Raw genomic sequence first — 25050 nt, 5'->3', positions numbered from 1 at the left:
ACCTGCTCAAGTTTTCAGGGCCAGTAAGGGACAAAAATCACAATTCAAAGCCAGCCAAAGCTTATAACCACTATCCTTGAAATCTCGCATAGTACCTCTTCATTTACCCTTTGTGTCTAGCTTTTAAAGTCCTTACCACAGAGACCATTCCTCACTCATCTACACACACTCAGTGTTCAATGAATAGTTGCTGAATTTAATTGAATGGGCTATTTGTCTTAGGCCTCTTGTAAAAACAACCTACAGAGCCTACGCGTGGGTCAAGAAGGCAGAGCACTGGACTGAACGAGCAGCCCCGGATCACAACTGCTCACAGCCATTCTTTGGAGAAAGGTGGGAACCGTCGTGTAGGAATCATGCTCTGGGTCGCCCTCCAGGCCTTTCCAGTGGTTCCACCTCTTTCTACTACAGGAAGGGATAAACACCCTTCATATATTTCCTCTCGCCCCTGACTGCAAGGAAAACAGTAACACTAATTAGTTATAACAGGGTGTTCATTTCACACAGTTCTCAGCAGGTTGCCCTGCTGTTCTTTGAAATGGTCTGGAAACAGCCTTGATTTTAAACATCTGAAGATAATTGAACCAAAGTTGCACCCAGAAACCCTGAGTGACATGCCTTTTATTCTCTCCCTCACTAACAAGAACTGTTTGCTGCCATTTCTTATTGACTCAACACCTTGAAAGCCTCCGGCCCTGATGACTTGCACCCCAGGATCCTAAAAGAATAAGTTAAAGTAATGATTGGTAATAAATGGAGGAGCAGGGACGCCTGAGAGATTAAACAAAACCCGATGCCTGTTTAAAGGGAAGAAGAAATTGCCCTACAGCCCTATAAACTTAATTTCAGTACCTGGGAAAAAATAGGGAAGTTGCAGGGCGAGCTGAAAAGAATTTATGACAAGATCAATTTGCAAACGTTTTTCAAAGACAAGGATATTAGTTAACAAAGATGGAAACATTTTCTAATATCTTGTTGGCAAGTGGGTGGGAAAATAGGCTGTCATGCCCTGTGGGTGGAAGTGTAAATTGCACAACCTTTTTCGGGGGGCAATTTGGGAACATCCATCAAAATTTTAAATGACCTAACGTCAACTGTACAGCTCTACTTCTAGACTTTATTCCATAAATGCTACAACAGGACTGCCCCCCAAATACTCAAGGAGCTTTATTTATAGAACCAAATCCCTGAAAACCTAGAGGCCCAGTACAATAATTTGGATAAAATTTATGATGGATCCACAAATACAGAATACTATGGGACTTTTAAAACAGCAGGAAGGAGGGAAGCTGTATGTCTAATTAACCATCTCCAGTATAACAGTTTGAACCTAACTTCATAAAGTCCGAAGTACTGTGTGTGTTACAGCACAATTTGTGTTTTCATGTTAATGGTTTGTATATACACAAATGTAAATGTGTGTGTATAATGATTCATAGACATCATTCATATAATGACTCATAGACATCATACCTATATCTAGAATGATGCAAAGCAAAATGGTGACAGGGATGGATCCAGGGAGGCCAGGAGTCTGGGAGACTAGGAGACGAGGGATGGGAGATTACATTTTCACTTTAGGCTTTTCAGTGATTCCTCTTCAGGCTATTTAATTTTTTTAACATGCAGACAAATTATTTGAGTTTTTGCAAATTCATAAGCAAAAGAGAAGAATAAGTCCCAACCATCACAGCCTATTACAGAACAGAATCTTGCAGGATAACATGATCGTCTAAGACGCAGAGGTGGGCAGGAGTGTAACAGGAAAAGTACAGAACCTACTTTGTGATTCTTGAGGCTTTGATTCAGGAAAACCTACAAACACAAGAGGGTTGACCCTGTGATACTTACGATGTCAACCTTCAAATACAAACTCACCGAATACCAAGGGATACAGACGGACAACAACTGCTCACTAAGCTACACATTTATTTTGTAAGGAATCTGCAAGTGATCAACACGATGTTAACCAGTATGTTTGTTTAATATTGTTTGGATTGAGTCAAGCCTCTCACTGGATCATTTCAAAACTAAAGGACCAAAAATGACCCCATGATTGGTGGTCATTCCAGATTTCATAGTGGTAGGAATACTGGGTAAAAATGAAAGAAATGACCTGTACGTGGAAGGATTATTAGGCGATACTTCAATCAAGATAACTTCAAAGAATGTGTTTACCACCATCTAGCTCAGGGCTTATGTTCTCCATATGCTTGACAGACATAGCTGTAGTCCATCAAAACAGCAGCTCATCGGCCAAGTCCATGGATCCTATCCATCAGAGAAGTGAAAGAGAGGGACTAGTGGAAGATAAAATAGACAAAGCGGTTGTTTAAAGCCATGTAGACAAAGGAAAAGGTTAACCAAAAGGTGCACTTTCAAACTTGGGTGATACTGAACGTGGTGTTTCATTCAGGTCTACATAGCATTCTAAGAGTTGCAAATGCTGGGCAGAGCTCCCTGAGTTAACCTGCATAAAATTAAATTTAATTCTAATTTAATTCACTTCCAGAATGGTATTCTGTTGCCAATGTAAAAACCCTGAAGGGGTTTCCTTTTCCGTGACCTCTGTAAAATAACAAGTTGTATTTGCCACAACCAGGAAAACATCCTGAGCCTCATTTGCCTAGGGAGGCTGTCATCAGATCTTAACTTACTGCCCTGCGTTATTTCAATAGCCACAAGTCATTCCTATTAAAACAAAAAGTAATTTTCTGTCCTTGCTACAATAATGAATGTTCCCAGTTATGACATTTATTCAGGTGCTGGCAGAACTGTTACAATAGCTTTAAAAAATACAAGGTCCAGAGCACTCATTTAATCTGCCAAACATGCATTAATCAGTCCCTTGTCTCCCAGGCATTCTGAAGAAAAAGGTGGTATTGAACAGTAGTTTCCATACCTGTTGCCTTTCAAAGTCTTCTGAATTTTTTTCCTTTAAAAAAAATACTTTGTACAGAGCTGTATTTATTTAGTTATTTACTTCATCTTTTTAGGGCTGCACCTGCAGCACATGGAAGTTCCCAGGCTTGGGGTCAAATCGGAACTGAGCTGCAGCTGTCAGCCTACACCACAGGCACAGCAATGCCAGATCTTAGCCTCATCTGTGACCTATACCACAGCTCACAGAACTACTGGATCCCTAGCCCACTGAGCAAGGCCAGAGATTGAGCTCAAGTCCTCATGGATACTAGTTGGATTCATTAACCACTGAGTCATAATGCGAACTCCCTGAGAATTTTTCTCAAACACAGACTTCACCCTCTCCTCCCTATTCAGATCTGAAAGGAGCATTTGGACTGGGGCCCCAGAAACCCTCCTGGTAACTCACCTTTCAGGTGCATCAAGCTTAGCATAGAACCTCCTTTGGTGTATGGTGTCATTAAAAGACCCAGGTAGGCACATCAGAGGAGAAAAGTTGATGGCAGTGCGGGCTTAACAGTTTCTGGAGAAATCAAAGAAAGCTGAGTACGGACTAACTAAAACGATATCAAGAAATTAGTATCAATCACGTTATATGTGATGATGGTGCTGGATTTAGGTCAGAAAATGACCCTTCTTTGAGGTCTGCTCCAGGACTGAAGTAGTTTGGGATGAAATAAGCTAATGTCTGAGGTTTGCTTTAGAATGCTCCAGCAAAAAAAAGTAAAAAGAGAGAAGGGGACAAGCAAAGATATTGACGGCGTTGAAGGTTGGGTGATGGGCTCAAGAAGGTTCATGGTACTTTCACGCTGAGCAATTTTCATAATAAAACGTCTCTTAATTGTCCAAAAGACAACAGTAATAACCAGAACGCATCTCCGCCACACAAGGCTATTTTCTACCTGCTCCTTCAGTCAATAGGGCCCACATCTTTGCGAAATGGAAAGAGCTCAATCTGTGTGGCTGTTCAGGGGCCACACAGGCACCCCTGAGAGATAGCTGGTTGGCATGATGCATCTTCCCCCATTTCCAGGAAGGGATAAAGATGCTCAGAGGGCAAATGGTTTACCTGCATTGCCCACTGCCTGCTACCAACAGAAGGTGCCTGACATTTTTCCCTCATAGGAAGGAGTCTTTCCGTTCAATCTCCTACTCCGCAAATGGAATTAGGGCCTTTCCCTAATCATAACTTCAGCAATGTTTAGAAGCTGACCTTTATAAAGTATTTTTAATTTTTCTTTAAGTAATTCCCTGAAAATAGACACTTTTATTTTTGGTTAGAAATACATTTGAATCTGTGAGCTTGGCAATGCAGAGGAAACTCCAAGTCAATAGGTATACAAAATGCATTTATTTTCAAGCACCAACAAACAATACAGAATCTGTCATAGGAAGATATGACGTACTTTTAGTAAATTTGGTATATGAAAAATCTGGCATGACCTAAGTGATGGGAATTCGTCTTTTTTTTTTTTTTTTTTGCTTTTCAGGGCCACACCCACGGCATATGGAGGTTCCCAGGCGAGGGGTCGAGGCCAGGGATCAAACCCACATCTTATAGATCCTCGTTGGGTTTGTTAACCATTGAGCCACAAAGGGAACTTCTGCCTGCGTTTTATCAATGGATCTTTTTTCCCTCATAGCATCTCACTCTGTAACACCTAAAAATTAACAAATGTCTTTGTACATCGAAAAGTCAATTTATTATCCAGAGTCTATGTACACATTTGGTGAAAATTTAGATACTTCAAAAAGTGAGGCGGAGTTCCTGTCGTGGTGCAGCAGAATCGAATCCGACTAGGAACCACGAGGTTACGGGTCTGATCCCTGGCCTCGCTCAGTGGGTTAAGGATCTGGTGTTGCTGTGAGCTGTGGTGTAGGTCGCAGACGTGGCTTGGATCTGGAATGGCTGTGGCTGTGGCGTAGGCTGGCAGCTTAGCTCCGCTTCAACCCCTAGCCTAGGAACCTCCATATGCCACAGGTGCGGCCCTAAAAAGAAAAAAGACCAAAAGAAAAAGTGAGGCATATAGGAGGACCTAGCTAGGAGTCTCATTGGTTAAAGCTGAATATAAATGTATTTAGAAACTACTCAGATATTAGAAAAGTTGGAGCTGATATTTTTGCACTCGTAGGTAAACATTATTTTGTGGATGGTGCCAGATTAGGAAGGAAAGACCCAGAAGCTCTAAGAATGGAAAGCAGTTTGAGGGTATGGTGGCTCCAGTTTGGCCTTCTGAAAAAGGGTGTTGGTGCCATATTTCCCAGCTACAGAGAAGCATGGGATGTGGATGTCGGATTACAGTCTGCAAAGAACACGGTCCCTGAGCCAAGTACAGAGAGCTTCCCTGCCAGAGAAAGATACCAAGCCTCCAATGCAATCTTGAGTTCCAGGTGCTTTGAGCTTTTTTTGAAAAGTGTAAATGTGTGTTGGATTAAAAAGGCAATTTCTGGGTTACCTACAACAGAATGGCCCAAATGTCACAATCACTACCTCACTCTACGGGGATGGTTAGCAAGATCTGGGTGTAGCCAGCTTGCAAGTCACGAGAGGCAAATGGCACAGTGATCAAAACATCTCTTTCCCCAGAGTATCTGCACCAAGTTTCTTAGCAGCCTGGTCAACTGTACTCACTCTCTGTACCCAGCACAGCCCAAAGGAGCGGCCTCTCCTAGTAAACTGTAGCTGAAGATCGTGCCGCCTGTGCCTTCATTCAATAGGGCCCACGTCTTTGTGAAACAGATCACACACAGTGGGGACCTTTACTATCTGTGGTTACTGATCCCGACCTTCGGGACCATGACAGAGCTTAAAGGAAGCTTATCATTTAGTCAGGGATCAAGATGTCTAAGAACGAATAATGACCTTTGAAATCTCGTACGGCCAATGTGGAGTCATCAGGATGCACGTCAGTGTCCGAAGGGCCCAGTTGTCCTTCAGAGATTTGCAAATAGGATGCTTTATGACCATGACCGACCCCTGGCTCTTGGTGAGTTGTCCTGGGCACCCCTCCTAAGTTTGAGTTCCTGGGTCCCATTCCCTTTCTAAAGAGGATTCAGAAGAGCATAAACCAGCATGATGGACACCCCAAAGACACCAGGACATTCAACAATTCCTAGCGTGTGCTGGCTATTAACATTTAGGGGCTCACCAGTGCATCAAAGATATTCAACTAGAGAGACTCCGAGTCATCCCGCTGTTTTACATGGGAACTGTGGGGAAGCTCTCTTTTCCCACAACTTGGAGCTCAAGGCATCCACTCATGTCAGGTCTGCCAGCCTTCATCGTTCATGTAAGTTGGTCTCCACTCTGCTGTGTTCAGAATTCCACAACAGTTTGAACCCACAATGACACGAGGTCGGTCTTAGCAGTCGGCCAGCACGGTGGGCGTGGTGACCAAGAGCCCAAACAAAGACAAGTTTGCAGAGCCTTCTCCACTCAGAGCAGTTCCAGGTACACAGAGCAGTAAGGCAGGACATAAAGAAGGAAAGCACAAACCCTGTGAATCAACAATACTTGAATAATAATAATTAAAAAAAAAAAAAGGAATGAAACGAAATGGTGAAGAGAGGCTGTTTTTCTCCTTGCCAATCTGAGGCAGACCCCAGACGGTACTAAGGATTTTCTATGTCATTTGAAAGGTACCAGAAAGTACCCGGCACTTCGTGTATCTTAGTCCCTGACTCTTCTTTATGACTCTGTGGCTCTGCACCGCATTCTCAGCGCAGCCTCCCATCCCCCAGCCCTCCATCTTCCCCCAGAATTACCTTGTGTTTCAGAGGGTTGTCTGCTTTTCCCTCCTGACAGCTCACCTTCTCTCCCATCATGGGACAGAGCCCTGGGCTGGGACCTCCCCGCGGTTCTCTCACATGTTCCCACTGCTCATGGGAAGAAACGGCCAGAAGAATTTCTATTATTCTGCTTCAGCTTAACCCAACTCTACTTTCTCAGGCAAATTTGTGCAGTCTGTCCTTCCTTTAGAGACATGTTTGCACTTCTGTTTAATCTTGGGATTTGCAGATTGCCTTCTATCCTATTTCTTTTTCGCCTCTGCTGGGTGGAAAACAGAGGCTGCCATGGACAGAAGGCCTGAAACAAATCATGTAAGACGAGACCGAGTTACTCCTACAAACTCACTGTGCTTCCAAAAGTGAATGGTTGGTCTGGAGAGAGCTCTAAAATAGACTCCGTGCAGAGAGCATTCAGCAAGTCCCAGCTACCAAAACATCTCATTAAGGGGACAACTGGACATGCTTTCCTTCTTCCTCAAATCCAACGGTCTTACCTCCATTAGAGATGAGACTTCGGAGCATGGAAACATCAACTGACACGTCCCAGATCACACCTAGAGGCAAGTGGCACACCTCATGCTGGGTCTCCAGGGCCATCTTGAAGCCACATCCTCTGCAAGGTGGCTGCAGTGGTAACCGCACCCCTCACTAAAGTTTGACATTTAATGATTCAGTTTAGCAAATGTTCATGGAGAGCGAACAGGGATTGGAAGAGGAGGAGGACACGGTGCTCCTCAGTGTTTTCCAGTCTAGTTGGCTTACGAACCCAATTCGCCCTCCCAGAAGTTATCAGCCAAGGCCAAAGTGTAAGTGTCAAAAGAAAGGTACAAAGTATAGATTTTTACAGGCTTCTACTTTCCTGCTTCTTCTGTGACCAACTGTAAAACACTGGAAAGATCAAGCAAGAGCACTGTGAGAGAGTACGTTGTATATGCACAGAGATGGCCCAGGCTCAAAGAGAGGCAACAGCCAAGGTCACGGTCTCCTTGGCTCTAGGCATCATCAATTGACCAAGAGTCTAAAGGTTAACGCCAATCCAATAGGACAACAAGAAGATAACAGGTGGCTATGCTGCCAAAGAAAGAAAGAACTAAACTCAAAGGACTGCCCTGCTGGCCAGGAGCCGCCTGCAGGGATTCTGTGAAGCCAAAGGCAGGACAGGGGTCTTGCTCATGAAGATGGTCTAATCAGATTACTCGGGTGAAGACCTCCCCTCAAGAGGAGATTTCTGATGATGCTGATGATGGCCAGTGGGGGACCCCTGCATTTTTACCACCTTGGCTACACATTTGATAGTTGTGGGTTACCTAGCTGAGACCCCCTAACAACTCTAAACCCACAGAAGCACAGTGGCACCATTTTGAGAAGAAATCATGCAGAGGCCCTTAAAAGTGGAGTGCCTTCCTCTCCTACAGCAGACACCAAGAGAAGACAAAGCTGGTGACATCTGAGAACGTTCCTCCCTACAGCGATACCCGAATTGGATGTCAGCTCTACGTGGACATATGCAGTTTTCTTCTGAAGTCATCGTATGTTTGAAGCTGTACCTCACGTCAATTAACGTTTATATCAATTTATTGTTTCTCACCTTGGAATATCTGTTATATTAGATGCTTCAGATGCGTCTTGAAAGTAGGATGAACTTTCTTCAGAAGAAATTTTAGGGAGGAAAGTACTCCAGATAGAAGGAAGAGCAGGAGCGACTGCATGGGGGATGTGCAAAAGCTAGCCTCGGTCCAAAGGAAATGCAGTATCCTGAAAGGAAATCTACACTCCCATGTTTGCTGCAGTATTATGCACAATATTAGCGAAAATACAAAACACACTACGTGTACAGGGAATTATATTCAATCTCCTGTGACAAACCATAATGGAAAAGAACATGAAAAAGAAGGTATGTATGTATAACTGAATCACTTTGCTGTACAGCAGAAATTAACACAGCATTGTGAATCAACTATACGTCAATAAAATTTAAAAAATAAAAAAGTGTTCCATCAATGGATGGCTAAAGAAATGGATATATAAATATATATACACAAATATACACACACACACACGTGGATGTGGGTGGGTGTGGATATGTATGAAAATTATTCAACCAGGAGAAAGAAGGCAATCCTACCATTTGCCACCATGTGAAGGGACCTTGAGGGCATTATGCTAAGTGAATTAAGTCAGAAAAAGACAAATACTGTGTGCTCTCCCTTCCACGTTGTATTTTAAGAAGAGGAACTCATAGAAACAGAGCGGAATGGTGGTGACCAGAGCTCATCCAATGCATCACAGGGTTGGTACCCAGCTGGCAAGATGATAGGGGAAAAACGACCCTCCAAATTGAGAAAAGATGCTGAATGAAAATGCCTCAGAAGTCTACCTACACACATGCCCCCAAATTGCCCTTGCTTTAAAGCCAGATCTGTCATTCACGACACTCACCAAGCAATGAGCCACACAGCTGGGGAGGCCTCACAATTTGGGCAGGCAAACAGACAGGCAAAGCAGAAGAAGAATGCAGTCAAGCCCCAAGGAAAAAATGTTAACATCCGGAACCAATTCACCCACGCAGGCTGGGGAACCGTTACACCCAGCTCCCCGGCACCCCCCGCCCTCTCTAGACACACACACGCACACATATGCACACGCACCCACACACCCTCGCCAGGACTTGGTTTACTATTTGCTCACCCCTCCAGGAGTCAAACCGTCCTGTGTCTGTAGGAAGGGCCTCCTGCAGCAACTACCACCCAGTCAGAATATCACAGAGATGCCTTAAATCTCTGTGATGTCACAGTCTAATCTGGGTAATGCACAGTTGCACCAGATGGGATCTCATGTTCCCAGGATTAACGCTGGTCATGCAACCAGGGCCCCGAACACTGAAGGAACACTGAACGGGGCAAGGCCTGGCTGATTTCCTATCTTGCAGCATTTCCATTTCCAAATAGACAGATCTCATGGATGAGCTCCAGTAAATCACCCGAGATTGCAGCATGCATTTCATTCTCTGCCACACTCTATCCTTCAAGAGTCTGGCTCCACATGGCTTCCTTGGGAAAGGAAATGGGCCCAGAGATTCGTATGCTTCTGTTGCTGCAAGAGCATATCGAACCCCATCTATCACTTCCTGCTCAGAGTGAGATGGGCGATAGGAGAAAGTAAAACAGAGACTGACTTTATATTTTTCTCTTTTTAGCTTCTAAAAGCCACTTTGCTATCACTGGGCACAGCAGGCAGGAATATGACAGACCTCGCAGTTAAACAGCCAAGAAATACATTAATACTAAAGTCCACACACCAAAATTGGGGGTGGGGGGGTAGTTTTTCTCCAGTTCCCTGTTGGAGGCATCAGACTTCCTAAGGGAGGAGGGTTCCTCGGAGTGGGGGAGGGGTGGGAAATGATGGGAAGACAATGAACAGGTCGACCAAAACACCCGGAAACCTTAAGTCCCCTAAACCTTACTGCTGGGATCACATCCACTTACAGCAGGTCCAATGAGTAAAGGAGCTCAGGGTGTATGTGTTTATCAGGATGAGTGATTTCTGCAAATCACTGATCCCATACCGAGCAAGGCTGCTCTAAATAGAGCTGTTACAAAATAAATGAATCAGAGCAGTCACTCAGAGGTTAAAGCCGGGACTCTGAGAGCGAGTGTACTTGCTGTGGGTCCTCAAGGCAGTTTCCTAATCCTTAGGCATTAGAAAGAAGCCACTGTGGAAATCAGAATCTCCTCCTCTGTAAATTCAATCCATGGCAAAGGGATTTCAGCTGTGATTGCTGCGTTTGAAAAAATCAACAGCACTTAGAAATGCACGAATTGCTCGTCACTGCAACTGATATGTTTCTAAGCTGTTCCATTTTGAATCAATTACCAATAAGATTCCATCTATCCCGTTGTGAATGGAGAAGCGAGTGGGTAAAACAGAGCAGTTCAAGTTTCTCCTGACTTTCACTGAATGAGGGGATTTAGGGTGAGGAGGTTTTAGATCAAATTCATTATGTGGCCACCGCATTTCAGACACTGAGATTTCTGTGCATTAAAAGCAAAGAAAAGCAAGCCACATTGGGAAGCCTGCACTAGCCCCCTTTCAAAAACCATGGCTTATAAACTCAACCCTGTACCTCTGTCACAGGGGCTTCTACCAGCAGGTGTGAAGAAGACACCTTAGGTCTAGAGGGACTAACTACAACAGGAAAGGAAGGTAGAAATCCAGAAACTATAAATGAACTCTCTCTTGTTTACGTAACGATCTTTTTTTTTTTTTTTTTTTTTTTTGCGGGTGTGGGGGGTGTAGTATGGACAGTAATCATAAATTTCCTTTTACAGAGATTCAAAGTTCTCTCTAGAGCACTGAAGAGTCATGGGGGGAAGAGGAGCCAGTACAGTCTAGTGGTTAAGACACTGACTCTGGAGCCACGTGGCGCTGGGTTTGAATTCTGGCCAGGCCACCTAGAGTGAACTGGAGCGGTGTGTCTGTGGGTATGTTATTTAATCTGTTTGAGCCTGAATATCCTCATTTGTAAGTGGGGAAACAATAACCTCCCTTGGAGGACTACTGGGGGCATGCAGTGAGAAAATGCAAATAAAACCAATCTGCACAGAACCCGGTACAGGGTCCACTCTCTAGCTATGAAAGCTCTTAGGGTTAGCGTCGCGGGCATGCTGAGATAAGATGATGCTTGTAAGACTGGAAGTATGCAAACATCTGATAAAATGTGGAGCAGGGAGTCTGTTTTGATGACTGAGTCCTCACTTGCAGCCCAGGGCAGGGTGGCTCCCTCCTCTGAACAGCCAGCCAGGACCTGAACCCCTGGGCTCCTTGAAGGAGGGAGGCTTTGGGAGGGAGCCTGTCTCTGTCCCTCTTCCCCTGGGAATGCACCTTCTCCCTCCGTGGCAGGAATCAATATAAATAAAGTCTGAGCTCTAACTACCTTAAAAAAAAAAAGTAAATGATCAAATCCAGCCTTCTGTTTTCTGGAAGGAAGAAAAGTGTGCAAAACTGTGCAGCCAGAGGTGGGGTCTGACACAGTGGCTGGAGCTTCTGCTGTTTCCTTGGAAAAAGATTTCCCAGTCTCTTCTTCCCTTACAGTCAGCTTAGCTATTGGTTTCCTTTCATTTAGTCCCTTCTCTCCCTCCCTCCCTCCCCCTCTCTCTCTCTACCTCAACCAGGCAACACCTACAAACCCTTCACTGTGCCCTCAGCTAACTGGTGCAACTGGCTCATTTGCCCAGAATCCTGGAGGTCCATCAGAATACAGGCTTTACAAATACAGTCTTATGAAACCGAAAGTTCTTTATTTCCTATATGATAAAACCTGATCTTTGGGGATTCCAGGCTCCAGAAACTAAACAAAGAGAAACATGCTCATGTTATTCCACTTTCCTGCATCTAGAAAGGCTCCTCTGTCTTGCCGCCAGAGCTGAGTTCTTGAAAAGCCGTAAAGCTGAGGTCCCCAACCCCACCCTCTGCCCACCCCCTCTTCCTAGCGGGTGCCAGCTGGCTGATCCCCATCCTTGGAAGCCCTCTCTCCCTCCCTCAGGTGCTCACTCTGGTGCTGGCTTCTTGCCCCAGTGAAACCCTGAATAGCAATGGCTCTCAAAGTTCAATTTGCCTTGATTAATCCAGGCATACTCAAAATGCTGCACTCTTTCTAACCGCAGGCTATACACCAAGTGTATAAGACCCAAACATCTCATTTAAAGCAAAAGACTGGGGGGGGGGGCTGCCATAGATTACAATTTGCAACAATTTCTTATGTAAACGGGTCACTAAGGTTCGGAATTCCCATCAATTCAACTGATAGGAATAAATAATAGCCACTGAGCGACATCTTTTGTTCCTTTAACACGCAATATCTCATTTAACCCTCAGGATCACTTTTAGTGAACACATTTATTGTTACAGAGGCAGAAACTGGGGTTCAGAAAGATTAAGTAACTTGCTCAAGGTCGTACAACTAGCAAGTGTTAGGTGCTGTCTAACCCCTGAAACCTGAACTTTCGACATTCTATAACCCAGTCACTGTAACAAATAGAAATTGTAATAAAAGTAACTATGTCATCAAAGTATTTTGGAAACTCATACACACATATAATTGTTGCTTATTATTATTTAGAATATATAATTGCTATATATTATATTTGGAATATATATATATATATATTTTAGCACAGTGGCTGGCACAAGTGTTCAATGAATTTGTTGTTACTGTTCTTGATGTGTTATCACTGTCATTGTATTTGTATTACTTACTAAGTGTTTGTTCTGTGCCAGCCACTTGTGTCAGGCTGGAGACACAGAAGCGATGAAGACACCGTCCCTGCCCCACAGCAGTTTGTAGGGCAGCAGTGACAGAGGATGACCAATAAATCTACAAGCTCCATGATGACAGAAGTCTGCACAGGGGCTGGGGCTGCAGAGAACGGGGCATCAGCTGAGGGTGGGGAGCTGTCACTGGGCTTTGAAGCCCGACTGCAGAAGTGTTGTAAGTCCCAAAAGACAGAAACATGAGAAGCCCTCCTAGGTGTGTCCTGGGCCCAGTTTTTTGGTGTGACCCTGTCCTCAAGTTCAGCAGCTATGAATAGAGGTCTTGAATGCTAAGCTGTCTTCTGATCTATCTTGTTGACAAGCGTTTTGCCTGTTACTAAGTCATCCTTTTAGCATTCTCGCATCTCTGCCAGATCAAGATCTCGGCTTAGCAGACTGGACATGGAAAATAGTTACTAGTGCTTTCCATGAGGCTCAAAGAGAAATGAGGGGCCACTGATTTTGGCGGGGGTGGGGACAGGTGGGGAGGGTGGGCCACCTATTCAGTTTACCAGCGATGCAGTTGCTTTTTCTCAGTCTTCATTTCTCAAATCCATAAGAGGGTTTCCAGCTATTTCTGAGAATGGCACCAAAAAAAAAAAATTGTTCAAGGCACAAATAACATATTTCTTTAGATTCACTCATGCCATAGAATTCTTTCGGCAGGAGGACCCTGGGCATTCACACAAGCAACAACAGGTTACATCAAACACAAAGGACTAGAAGTCACTGATCCAGGACTTCTGAACATGTGATATTAATCTAAACACTTTCAAGAGCTTTATGGAAGCTCTTAATTCTAGCTGTAAAAATCTTTTTTGCGGGGTTGGGGGGGGTGCCTGAGTTGCCGTTACTGTTACTTTCTACAACTGTAGTAAAACCTCCCTCATTCCAGCAAAGTAAAGGATGAGTCAAGTGATAGCCAAGGTGCATTAGGAGGAAAAAAAATTAACAGGATCACAGAATCTAAGAGCTAAAAGGGCCTCAGGTGTTATTTAAATCTCCCTCAGATTTCACACACCAGGAACCTAGGCCTCATCAGTGACTATGAAACAACTTTAAAACATTTTTTTCCAGATTTATATGTCTGCCTTTAAAACAAATACCCCTGGTTTCAACATTAATGACAAAGCTAGCACTGGAATCTAGGTCTAATTTAAGGGAGTCTAGCCCTCTTCCTACGTTAATACGTGAATGTAATCTAGAATATGAGGGTCTGTGTTGAAAGCTTTGTAGTATAGTGACGACCACGGACGTCCACATAAGCAGTTAAGGTTTCTAAAGTGTCTTACAATTCAGCATTCCTCTGCAAGCTTGCATATATGATTTTCTAACTAAACATTTTTCCTATTTAGTGCATAAGGTACACACACACACACACACACACACACGTCCCCATAGCCTGTCCCCAGCTTTGCTGCAAAGAAATAAAGAAATCAAATTATTAGGCTTCTGAATTACGGAATGACTGTGCTTTCCCTGGGTTTGACGAATCTTCCGTAAGCCCAACCGCTTGCAGCGGCCCCCACCCCCCTGTGAAAAGCAATTCTTTATTTTTCAGATGCAAGAACAGAAGGCCTGAACCACCCAAATCACCTAATGCCGAGATTACAATTCTGGGCCCTGGGGCCTGATGTGACTGACCCTTTGGAGCCAGGATGCCTTGAGGCAGGGCTTTGCTCAGCTGAGCTCTCTCCCGAAGGGAAGTCCTCTAGCTGGCTTCTTATAAAATATGTCATTTCTCAATCTACTTAGTAAAGTTGGGTGGCTTCTTTTCTTTTTTTAAGAGAAGAATTACTTCATTGTTTCTCGGTCTCCAAGCACAGCATGAAGAGCCATCGCTTGGCATCCCTTTCAACTCCGGGATGTTGAAGGGGGCAACTCTGCTGGTACCAATCCTAGGCATTTGGGGCTCATCTGTGGACAAAATGACTTTCCTTTTTTAATGGCCCAGCTATGATATTTGCTGACCCTAGAACTACCCATTTGGAAATGGCTAGGGATTAAAAATCCTACAAACTGAGGGATTCTTGGTTTCTAATTGCTGATGTTTGAAGTGAGTTTTGACTCCTCGAAAATTTGTTCAGCCTAATGAAACCAAAATTCAGAATCTCCTTAGGGCGGGAGGTCTAAGATCCTTGAGTCCCCTCTGATGTGAGGTTGCTTTGGGGTTTTTTCCCCCTTGATTTTGGGGGCGGGGGGCAAAGGGGATCTTTCATGAAAGCCTCCCGGATTACTCCGTAGTCCCCGAATTTCTCCAGGAGGTAAGCAGAGCTGAGAAAGGCACCCACGACCCCTCAGGACTCTGGCCCTGGTTTCAAAGGCCCCGCACTCAAGCGGCCCCGCGGATCCGCCGGCTCCGCCGAGCCCGGAGCCCCGGAGCCCCGGAGCCCCGGAGCGGGAACTCGGGCCGCGCGCACTAAGGCCGGGCCATCCCTCCCGCTCCGGGAGGCCGCCGAGACCAGACCCGGACGAGGGGCAGAGGGCCGGCAGCTGCGGCCGGGCCCCATTCGCGGCCTCAGCAAGGTCACCCGAGCGGCCCTGGTTTCCCAGGGACGGTTTCACGGAAGGAGATGCAATCCCAATGCCTTCCATGGTGAAATGTTATCTGCAATTTTTTTTTTTTTTTTTGGAAGAGGAAAAAAACGAGCGATCCAGTCTGTGCAGGGGGTTGGAGGAAGGGAACAGGATGTCGGGGTGACGGGAGGGGAAGGGGGAAAAAAAGGGGGGCTGACTGGTTTCCGAGCCCCTGTCTGGGGCTTTGACAACTCCTTCTGGACTGCGGGACAGTAAAAGGAAGGCAGGGGGCTGTTGGGAGTCAGAATTTCTGTTCGCTCCGTTGAAAACTAGGCGCTAAAACTCTAGGCGTCCGGCTAGGTATGTAATATTGACCTCCAATGGTCCTTTTCCGGGGAACTCTACTTTCTCTCCAGTATTTTGGTTTTTAAAAGGCGACTATATTAGAATATCCCTTCTGCAGTCCACAATTGGACTGTTGTTGTTGTAATCCTCTAACGTGTGCCGCACTTTGGAAACAAGTCATCAGAGCCTCGGCAACTATACTGTAGAAAATAATGAGGCACCAAATGGAAGCTGCTGAACACATTTCTTATATTTTTAAATTTTTCCCCTATAACAATGTTTATCTCATTATTTTCTACTAAGCATTATTGTCTAGATTTCTCTTAGGAGCCCTGTTAACGCTCAGCGTGGAAGAACATGAAATTATTTTTCGGAATACATGGCAGCCTTCCATCCATCCAAAATGAAGACAGCATTATTCACAAAATTAAAAAGCCAAATTTAATTTTAAAAATGTCCACTCTCCCTGTTCTTTTAAATCACATCTGCAGCATCTCATTTTCTGGTGTTGTCTCTTAGACTCAAAATCATCAACTAATTTGAGAGTTAAATTAAAATGCCAATATCTAGAAGTTTCAGGTCTGGGGTTCTGAATTGTCAAAGGATACCTAGAGATGACAAAATTTCTGGCCTCCCAAGTTTAGGTGTTCCCAATTAGTTAAAATGGCTCCACCAAAAAAAAAAAAAAAAAAAAAGAAAGAAAGAAAGAAAAGCAGTTTCTTAGTTTCTTTTCTCTGAAATTTTATCTATGTCCCATTCAGAACTTGGTGTTCATATATATACATAAGTTTATAGATAAATTTGTGTATAAACACATACACTTTTTATAACCTGTATATACTTACGTATAAAGGGCAAAGCTAGACATTGACTGATAAAAAGAGTACAGAATAAAAAGTAGCGATTTCCAGGCCTATTTTCTTTTTTGGCATCAAAAGCTCATCATCAGTTTACAGTCAGGGGGAAAAAAAATACAAAAAAAAAAAAACCATCTTGCTGCCCTGCCTCAAAGAGAAGCCATTAATGGCTCGGAATAAATGTTGATTTGTCGTCACCAGCTGCTTTAATTCCCCACCTCTTCCCATTTCACCTCCGGTACTCCCTACTGAGTCTCATTTTCCACCCTGACACTTAGAGCAAGGGCCTCACTTAATTAACTAATGATTATTCTTGCCCAAAGAAGTGTAAACAGACCCTAATTTCAAAATTTGCTAATTGCTGTTCCCAGTGCAGACCCCTGAGTATCTCAGTCATGCACATATAAAATTGAAAGCTCACTGGAAACCAGAAAAAGCAAAGCAAAAATAAACCACACAGATGAGAAAGAAGGGGGAAAGATTCCCCGTTCCACCAGCTCCCTACTTTTCTCTGTGGAAAAATACCCCAAAAGGTTAAAACTAGACAACCACTTAAATATTTTCTCCTCGCTTAACTACTTTGTCTTTGGGGAGTAAGACAGCAATAACCAGCTACACCCCCACAATAATCACTGGATAGATTTCTGCATTTCCAGAAAGGAAAGGAAAGTGCCAATCTGCTCTTTATCCCTGTGGAATTTGCACAGTTCAGATTTGCTTTTTTTTTTTTTTTTAATCTACTGTCATCTAGAGAAGAAACTTTCAGATTTAAGAAGTAATCATTTTCTCCCGGGTGTGAGTCCATAATCAGACTCCCCCCCCAAAAAAATTCTCTCATCTTCTTAATATTATAATTTTGGCAATAGAGAGAAGGATTGTGACAGACCTGGAATATTTCACTCTTTAATATTAGCAATGCCCTCAGAGAGGCTTGGATGAACAAAATGTTTCGGTCTTCTGAGCCAAAACGTATTTGTCCCTCCCTCCTTGTGGCCCAATATGAAGGATTAATGATGAGGGGGTTACTTCCACCAAACTTTTGTCCACACAAAGGAAATTGTACAAATAAACGGGGGAACACAAACCTCCAGTACCCAATTATTTTAGTTTTGGCTTCCAGATTAGGCATTTCATACCATTCTTCGCTGGAGCTTCACATCCTGGGTTTATTAACTAAATATTTAAACTAATTTCCTTTAATAATTAAAAGATGTTCATGATACCAGTGAAGTAATGGGGGGGGGCTGCTTACAGGAAAACGTCAGCAGTTATATGTCAATATAATTTCGGTCCAAATTCCACCTAAGAAATTTAACTCCCCCTTCTCCTGGCAAGAACGTCATCACCTCGGGAACTTTTCTTTCTGGGAGTTTTACCTATAAAATCAGGAAACCTAAAGTGGCTAGCTCTGAACCCAAATAAGAAGGAGTGTTGGTTAGGGCGTGAAAGACACGAATTCAGAAGCGCAGCGCACCTAGGCTGTAAGCAGATCTGTCCGGGAAAGCATTCCCTGCCCATCAGGCTTTTTCTCTTCGGATCGGTCTCCGAGGGGCAGAAGTGGCTACGAAGCCCGCAGGGCAAGGGGTTGCCCCGCACCGCTTAGCCCAGAAGCTTGAGACCGCCCCTCCCCCCACGCCCTCAGATGCTCGCCTGTTACCCCCAGCCTTCCACAGGCTTCACACGGGTTTCTGAATCCCCCCCGGGGGGGGGGAAATGGGGGGCGACCTGCAGAGGTGCAAATCACAATCCACTCCGCCTTCCTTCCATTACAAAGTCCAAGCTCTGGGCATCAGGGTTTCCCCATTCCCGGTCCTCCCCACTGCCTTTGAGCAGTCTGCTCCACCTATGGGATAGAGTGAGTTAGAATCATTTCCTTCTTCCCAATGCCTTCTGTCGTGCCACCATGCCGGGTCCAGAGTTTTACGCAAAACCTTCTAAAACCCTCCCCCCCACACTCTGGGGACACTGCGGGGCGCTGTCCTAGCCCTGAGCATCCACCGCGCGTCTAATGTAGCCACCGCTCCCGTAGCGCGCGAAATGGCAAATTTGGCAGTCCTGCCCCAGCGAGCCACCATCCTCACCGACCTACAATGGATTCAGATCTTGCCTAGCCCTTCACCCCATTTCTGAACCCTGACACAAGGTCACTAACCAAAGGGGCAGCCACTGCGTAAGGCCGTTTTGACTGGGCAGCCGGAGCCCTGAGCACGTTCAGTAGGCCCTACATTTGGCTCATTCGCAGGGCGCAGGCCTGCCCCGGTGCCCCGGACGCACGCACCACCGAGGAACCAGAGTGCATCGCCCAGGAGCCTCCCCCCCGCCCCCCGCCCCCGCCCCCGCCGCCAGCAGACCTGGGAACTTCTTGCCCTGGGGGCCAAGCCCCGGCCTGCACCCTGTCTGGTGCTTGCGCCGCACAGGAGCATTCTCCCCACTGGCTTCAAACTTAAACATCAGAGAAGTCACTTCCTCCGATTGGACCCTGTGTCTCCCTATTGGAGGACTGGGAGCGGGTAGAGAGGTGATGTCAGGATTAAACTCTTGGAGCTCTATTCTGCGCAAACAAGCTATAAACTGGCAGACTAATTCAAGTAACCAGTTGATCTCGATAATACGAAGCTAGAAAGTGCCCTGGGGCACTGCGAGGGCTTTTCTTGTCTCATTTCACTAGAGGTTGCTCAGAAGGGTGCCTGGAAAAATGCGAGCACCTGACCTGTGTGCACGTGTGCGCGGATCTGCCCTCGCGTTTATTGGGTGGGCTTGCTTTGGGTGCCCACCCGCGTGCGTCTCCACCTCTACAGGCCGCCGGAGCGCCTCGGCTGCGAAGCTCAGGCCCGCGGGCTCTGGAGGGGGAAATCCCTTCGCAGACGGTTTAAATTACTTTTCTCCGCGGGGGGGGGGGGGGGGGACGGGGCCCGGGCCGCATTCGGTTGTGGATTTGGGCGGGAACGGCCCAAACCCAAGCTGGGGTAGCCGAGGGGACCCGGGGCTGTGGTCCGAGCGCAGATGGCGCCGCCGCGTGCCTGAAATATACTTCCAAGGCCGCAGCCAGAGCAGCTGTTCCCGGCGATCCTGGCTCAAAAATTTCCTCCGTTGCTGCTGTGTGAGAGGCGGAGGCGAGCCGCTCCGAGAGCCAAGCTTTTCGGAGACGAGTTCTGAGACCCTCTCCAGCCCGCAGAGGCCGAGTCCTGCCGGCTTCTCCAAAAGACGCGAGCGCTGGCCTCGGTGTAAAAATGAGGATACTCACAGGCCCTTCTCCAAGGCCCTGAGGGCCTCAGGTTTTGGGGGAACCACCAAGCTCGGTGGAAAATTTTGAAATACATACTGTGTGTCCTCTGATGTGTGAGAGCCTACAGTGCAGTGCGCAGGCCGGGTGGGTCCCCCGCTGCTGCAGGTTGGCGCCCCAGGCTGCGGGCCCTCAGCGCCAACTAAAGCCAGCTCTGTCCTGTCGCCGAAAGAAAAATGGGCTGTGAAAAAGTAAAAGGCCACGTCTTTGAATAAAAGTTAAGCATTAAAATCTGACCCCTCAGTTGTCCGAGGATCCCGGAATTTTGAGGGAGGGCTTAAAAAACGATGGTACCAGTCAGAGAGGATTTGGTGAGAATAACACAGCTGCTCTAGGGTGGGTGCCCTGTGTATGTCTGCATACTCCTGCAATCCTTCCCCAGCCCCATGGCAATAGTGTTTTGTCGCTGTGGGTTTTTTTATCCAGTTCCTGACTTCCTAGCCACCTAGGGTGGGCAGGCTATATAGTGGTCTGGCCCCCACTTGTCCTAATTGGGAGAAGAAAGTTTAAAGTTAATTGTGAGGCCCAGCCGGGCAGAGCGATGGCCCCGGGCACAATGGGGTCTCCAGTGCCCCTTTCTCGCCTCCACCATCAAACACACACAGTTTAAATGTGGCCCTGCCTTTGTATTTGTTAGGGTGCTGAATTAGAGACAAAAAGAAAGGCCTACAGGGAACTCAAAGCCCTGGTGTGCCTTCCACAACTCCCAGGCTTGAAGCTGAAACCTGCCTCCTCCACTCCCCTGACAGCGGAATCTCCACATCAGAGAGCTTTTTCTCTGAAAATTATTTTTTTTCATCCAACATCCTGTTCATCCTGTTCCTAAGAAAGCCTTGACCACTTTGGGGACTTCAACTTGGAGATCGGAGATCCCCTCGGCCCACAACTGAGCCAAGCCCATCGGCTTGCAGCCCGGCTCCACAGAAGGCCTTCGAGGGCTCTTAGCGTCTGGCTTCTTCCTCCTCCTGGACCTTTGCCCCAAAAACGTATTTCGTTTTCTCTTAACACAAACATCGATCTTTGTCTTTTTTTAAAAAAAAAGAAAGAAAAAGAAAAACTGATAAAGGTAATGAAAACTGGTCAACTGAACTCTCTGCTATGTATGTCCTCACTCCCTGCCCCCATCCCGCTGGAGCAAAGAAACAGCATTCTGGACACAAGGTCCTTGTGCTCACGTCACAAACAAAAAAGCCTGGACTGGTCTCCCCTTGTCCCAAATCCTCATTTTGCACTCCCCCATTACTGGCTGAGAAGAACAGTGGAAAGGAAACGGTGATCTTAGTCTCAGATTATGATCCTGTGTGTTGGTTCTTTTAAACATGTGACACTACACCAGCTCCCTCTGACCTGTCCACTTCCCTACCCAGAGAAAAGTACCCAAAGACAGGACAGGGCATCTGCCTTTCTCAGTTGAGTAACTTCTGCCTTTTCCACTTTGGGAAAATAAACTAACCTCCCCAATCATGACTTGTCATAAGGCCTGAAGGAACTTCCAGTAATGTGTGTGAAGGCCCAAACGAGATTTTGACAACAAATAAGTGCAATGAGGAAATAGGGTCTGGCCAGAGATGGGAAACACACATTAGGCACGCGCTCCTTTCTGGACTGCCCACACAGGGGTCCGCGTGGACAGGCACCCGCATCCAAATACAAGGAAAGGCTTGAGCGGACGAAATAAATCTCCTTTTAATTTTCTTTTCATCGACTAATAAAAATAATTCCCCAGCACTAAACCCAAATACCGTAACCAGCCGCAAGAACACGGAGAATTCATAAAACTCTGTCTCTGCAGGTCACCCGCTAATCGCGTTATTATTAGCCTCAGGAGCATGGAAATTGAACTGTCACTGCTGAAAGAGAAAATGTAAGCGACAGCTGTCTCTCCTTGGGTCGGCCAGCTTTCCAGCCCCCAAGTTTCTGGGCCCCAAGCTCGATCCCCAAGCTCCTGGGCCTGCAACCGCCCCCATTCCTTTGCCGGCTGCTGACTTGCTGACGCTCTGACCCAAATCTACTCCTCCAGCCCTAGTTGGTCAGCAGGAGCACCTCCAGAAAAGTTTTAGAAATCCTGGCTGGAAAGTTTCCGAGGCACGAAACCAAGCTGCAAGCATTGCCTCTGTGTGTGTGTGTGTGTGTGGTGTGTGTGAGAGTGAGTGTGTGTGTGCGCGCGCGTGTGTATGTGTGCGCGCGCTAGATTCTTCCGACAACAGCTGTTCCCCGGGGCTGTTTTGCACAGTTGAAATCTTGGCACTTAATACAAAACGTTAAGTTGTTTCTCCCCCCACCCCTAGGTTCTGTTAAAATGTTGACATGGACATCCGCCCGGTGTTTTACGTGTTGTGTGCATAGAGTGTGCACGGAATTCGCACAGTTCTGAGACACACGTTATTGCACCGCTCCCCACAACTACGCAGAGATGTGGGCCCTGAAAAGTGGCCCAGGGCGAGGGGCAAGGGAGGTAACATCCATTCCTCTTTCCTTAAACGCCAACGAAGTAGAAACATAATAAGCTCCCTCGTCACTGGGAGCAGGAGAAACAAAACAATCTGAGTTCCAGAAAAGTTGCTGGGGGAAGGACGAGGACCGAGATTGAAGGCTAAGTAGGACAAACTGGGCGATTCCCCCAGGAGTGTCGGACAGAGAATTCTGTGCCAGTCCTTGGGACTCTCCGCTCCCGCCCTTACCTTCGATCCGCGCCCCATTTAACCCCGGGGGCCTGCAGCTCCCTCAGCTGCGGGAGCCGTGAACACTGCACTCCGCTCCCAGAAAGAGAAGGGGATTTGAGCATGCAGGCTTCTTTGCTTGCGGTTGGAGACGAAAATGCAAAGCGCAGGCCAGTTCCCCCAAATTGGTTCGGGCGAATCTGGAGAAGGCTCAAGGCATTTGCGCGAAGGAAAAGAAACCCGGGTTGGAGCCAGACCGCGTCACGACCAGGGCCTCTCGCCTCCCCACTCTCCCCGCCGGCGGGCCGCCTGGCGTCCACTCTCCGCCCGCCTCCCGCGTTCTGGCCCTACGCACTCACCCGGGTGAGGCTCCAGGCCGTGCGCGGCCGCGTCCTCCGTGTCTCCGAGTGGGCCTGCGGGGCTCAGCGCCTCCATGGACAGGTCCAGCCCCTTCTCCTCCCAGTCTCGCAGTTTCCGCTTTTTATTTGAGCCGATCAAGGCTTCAACGGAGAAGGCATGTGCTCGCGAGCTCAGGGCGACTGCAGATCTTCTCCTTTCACTCATCTTAGCCGCCCGCACCCAGGCCCCCTCTCGCCCTCGCTACTGAGGGAGCAGCCCGAGCCCTCACGCTCCGAGCGCCCGCCGGGCTGGGCCCGGGAAAGGCGGCAGCGAGGCAGTGGAGTCTGAAGGCGGTGGCTCCGCTGGTCCTAGGCACCCTCCCCCAGCGCCCTCCCCCGCCCGCCACCGCCGGCTCGGACCGACGCCCCTAGCTGCCCCAGCCGCTAGGAACGAGCGCCCCGAGCGCCGCTCACTCGCTGCATGAGCGCCCGAGTCCTGCTTCCCACCCACCCGGGCAGGCGCTCACAGGCTGTGCAGACTGGACTTCATCTTTTTTTTTTTTTAATTCTCTCTCCTCCCTCTCCCTTTCTCTCCTCCCTCTCCCTCTTCCTCTCTTGGTCTTCCCGTCCTTCCTCTGATCCAAATTTCTGGGAAACTTTTTTTTCTAAATTCCTCCCTTCCCGAGGAGCTGGGGGCAGGCGGTGCGCTCCTGTCCGAGGGGCGAGGGAGAGGGAGGGGGGAGGAAGAGAAAGACTGAGGGGAAAAAAAGCCAGCCCCCGACCAATGGCAAAGAGGGAACAGGAGAAACCCTGCCGGCAAGGGCCAATGAGAGGAGGGGAGAGACTGAGGCTCTGGCCAAGGCTCCGCGCGGGTTGTCCCCGGGATGCTCCTGGGCCAACTTTAACCCCTGGCTTCCCGGTCCCCCCACGGCTCCTCGCTGGAAGGAGGGGAGCTAAAAGTAGAGGTCTGATCTTGTGCCGTTACAAACTCCTGCAAGCCCCAAATCCGTACCTTTTCCTCCCAAATCTGCTAGGTCTCATAGACCTATTTTAGCTATGGATCGGGAATTTTAACTGTGGATCTGGAACTTGGGGGCTCTGACAAAATGTCAACCTGCCCAAATACACCCGGAAAACGACTCTGATAATCTCGCGCTTGACCCCAGATGCCTTTAGATCTGCTCATTCCTCCGGGGTTTCGCTACACAGGTCCTTTCCTGTCGAACGATTTCTAAGCAACTCTGGTTAAGGCAAAACGAAACAAACAAACAAACAAAAAAGCCTCATTACTATCCAGGGCCTTGTAATTGAAAATTTAAAGATCGCTTCCTCCTTCCAGCTCTACCTGGTAGACGTAGCGCCCTCAACGCGAGAGGCCGGCAGTGGGCACCCGGCTTACCGCGCGCTCCGTAGGCGGATCCAGACTGGGCCCGCACACAGCAAACGCTCTCCTTCCGTTCGGCGTGGATGCTAAGCCGAGCCTCGCCTGCTCGGGGCGCTTGCTCTGGAGAACCCACCGAGAGGGTATGGGCGAGGGCAGCGAGGAACTTTGACAGCGGCGAAGGAGCTTTTCAAAATTCCCTTCAAATCCGATCACCTCTGGAGCCCGGCTCTCTCCGCCCCACTGATCCTCCCTCCACCCTTTAAAAAAAAAAAAAAATCTTTCAGGACACTGCAGTCATCAGAGGTTTCTAAGGAACTTAAATCCAACACTTTTGGTCATTCGGATTCCCCACACCCCTCTCCCAGGTCTGGTCTTGTGCTGCGGAAGAAGACCCTGGGGCGCAGACCAGTGCACGGCCAGTACAGAGGGGCCAAGAAGTTGATCCTGCCAAGCTGGAAAAAGGTCTCGGATTTCGCAGGCGACGGCTGAGCCGCAGCTCGATCTTCCCAACGCCCTGGTTAAGACGCTTCTATCCCTGCTCAAAGAGGCAGGAAAGAGAGCTCCCTGGTGCGAACGACAGATCTAGAGGCCCCAGCAGGCAAGTCTCCTCAACACTCAGGCTGTGGGCAGGGCCTGAACTTGAAAG

General features: G+C 47.3%; 1 protein-coding gene across 1 annotated transcript in view; it reads right to left on the bottom strand.

The window, feature by feature from the left end:
• Positions 1-24382, bottom strand: part of TBX15 (T-box 15) — a 113390-nt gene extending 89008 nt beyond the window's left edge. Inside the window, 2 exon segments of the mRNA XM_001926903.7 lie at positions 23042-24261; positions 24366-24382. Of these exon segments, the coding sequence (XP_001926938.5) occupies positions 23042-23246 (205 nt within the window). The 5' untranslated portion in view covers positions 23247-24261; positions 24366-24382.

This window comes from Sus scrofa, chromosome 4 (assembly GCF_000003025.6).
Source record: "Sus scrofa isolate TJ Tabasco breed Duroc chromosome 4, Sscrofa11.1, whole genome shotgun sequence".
NCBI classification, from domain to species: domain Eukaryota; kingdom Metazoa; phylum Chordata; class Mammalia; order Artiodactyla; family Suidae; genus Sus; species Sus scrofa.
Note: the sequence above shows the minus strand (reverse complement) of the source record. Positions and strands in the feature narration are given on the sequence as shown.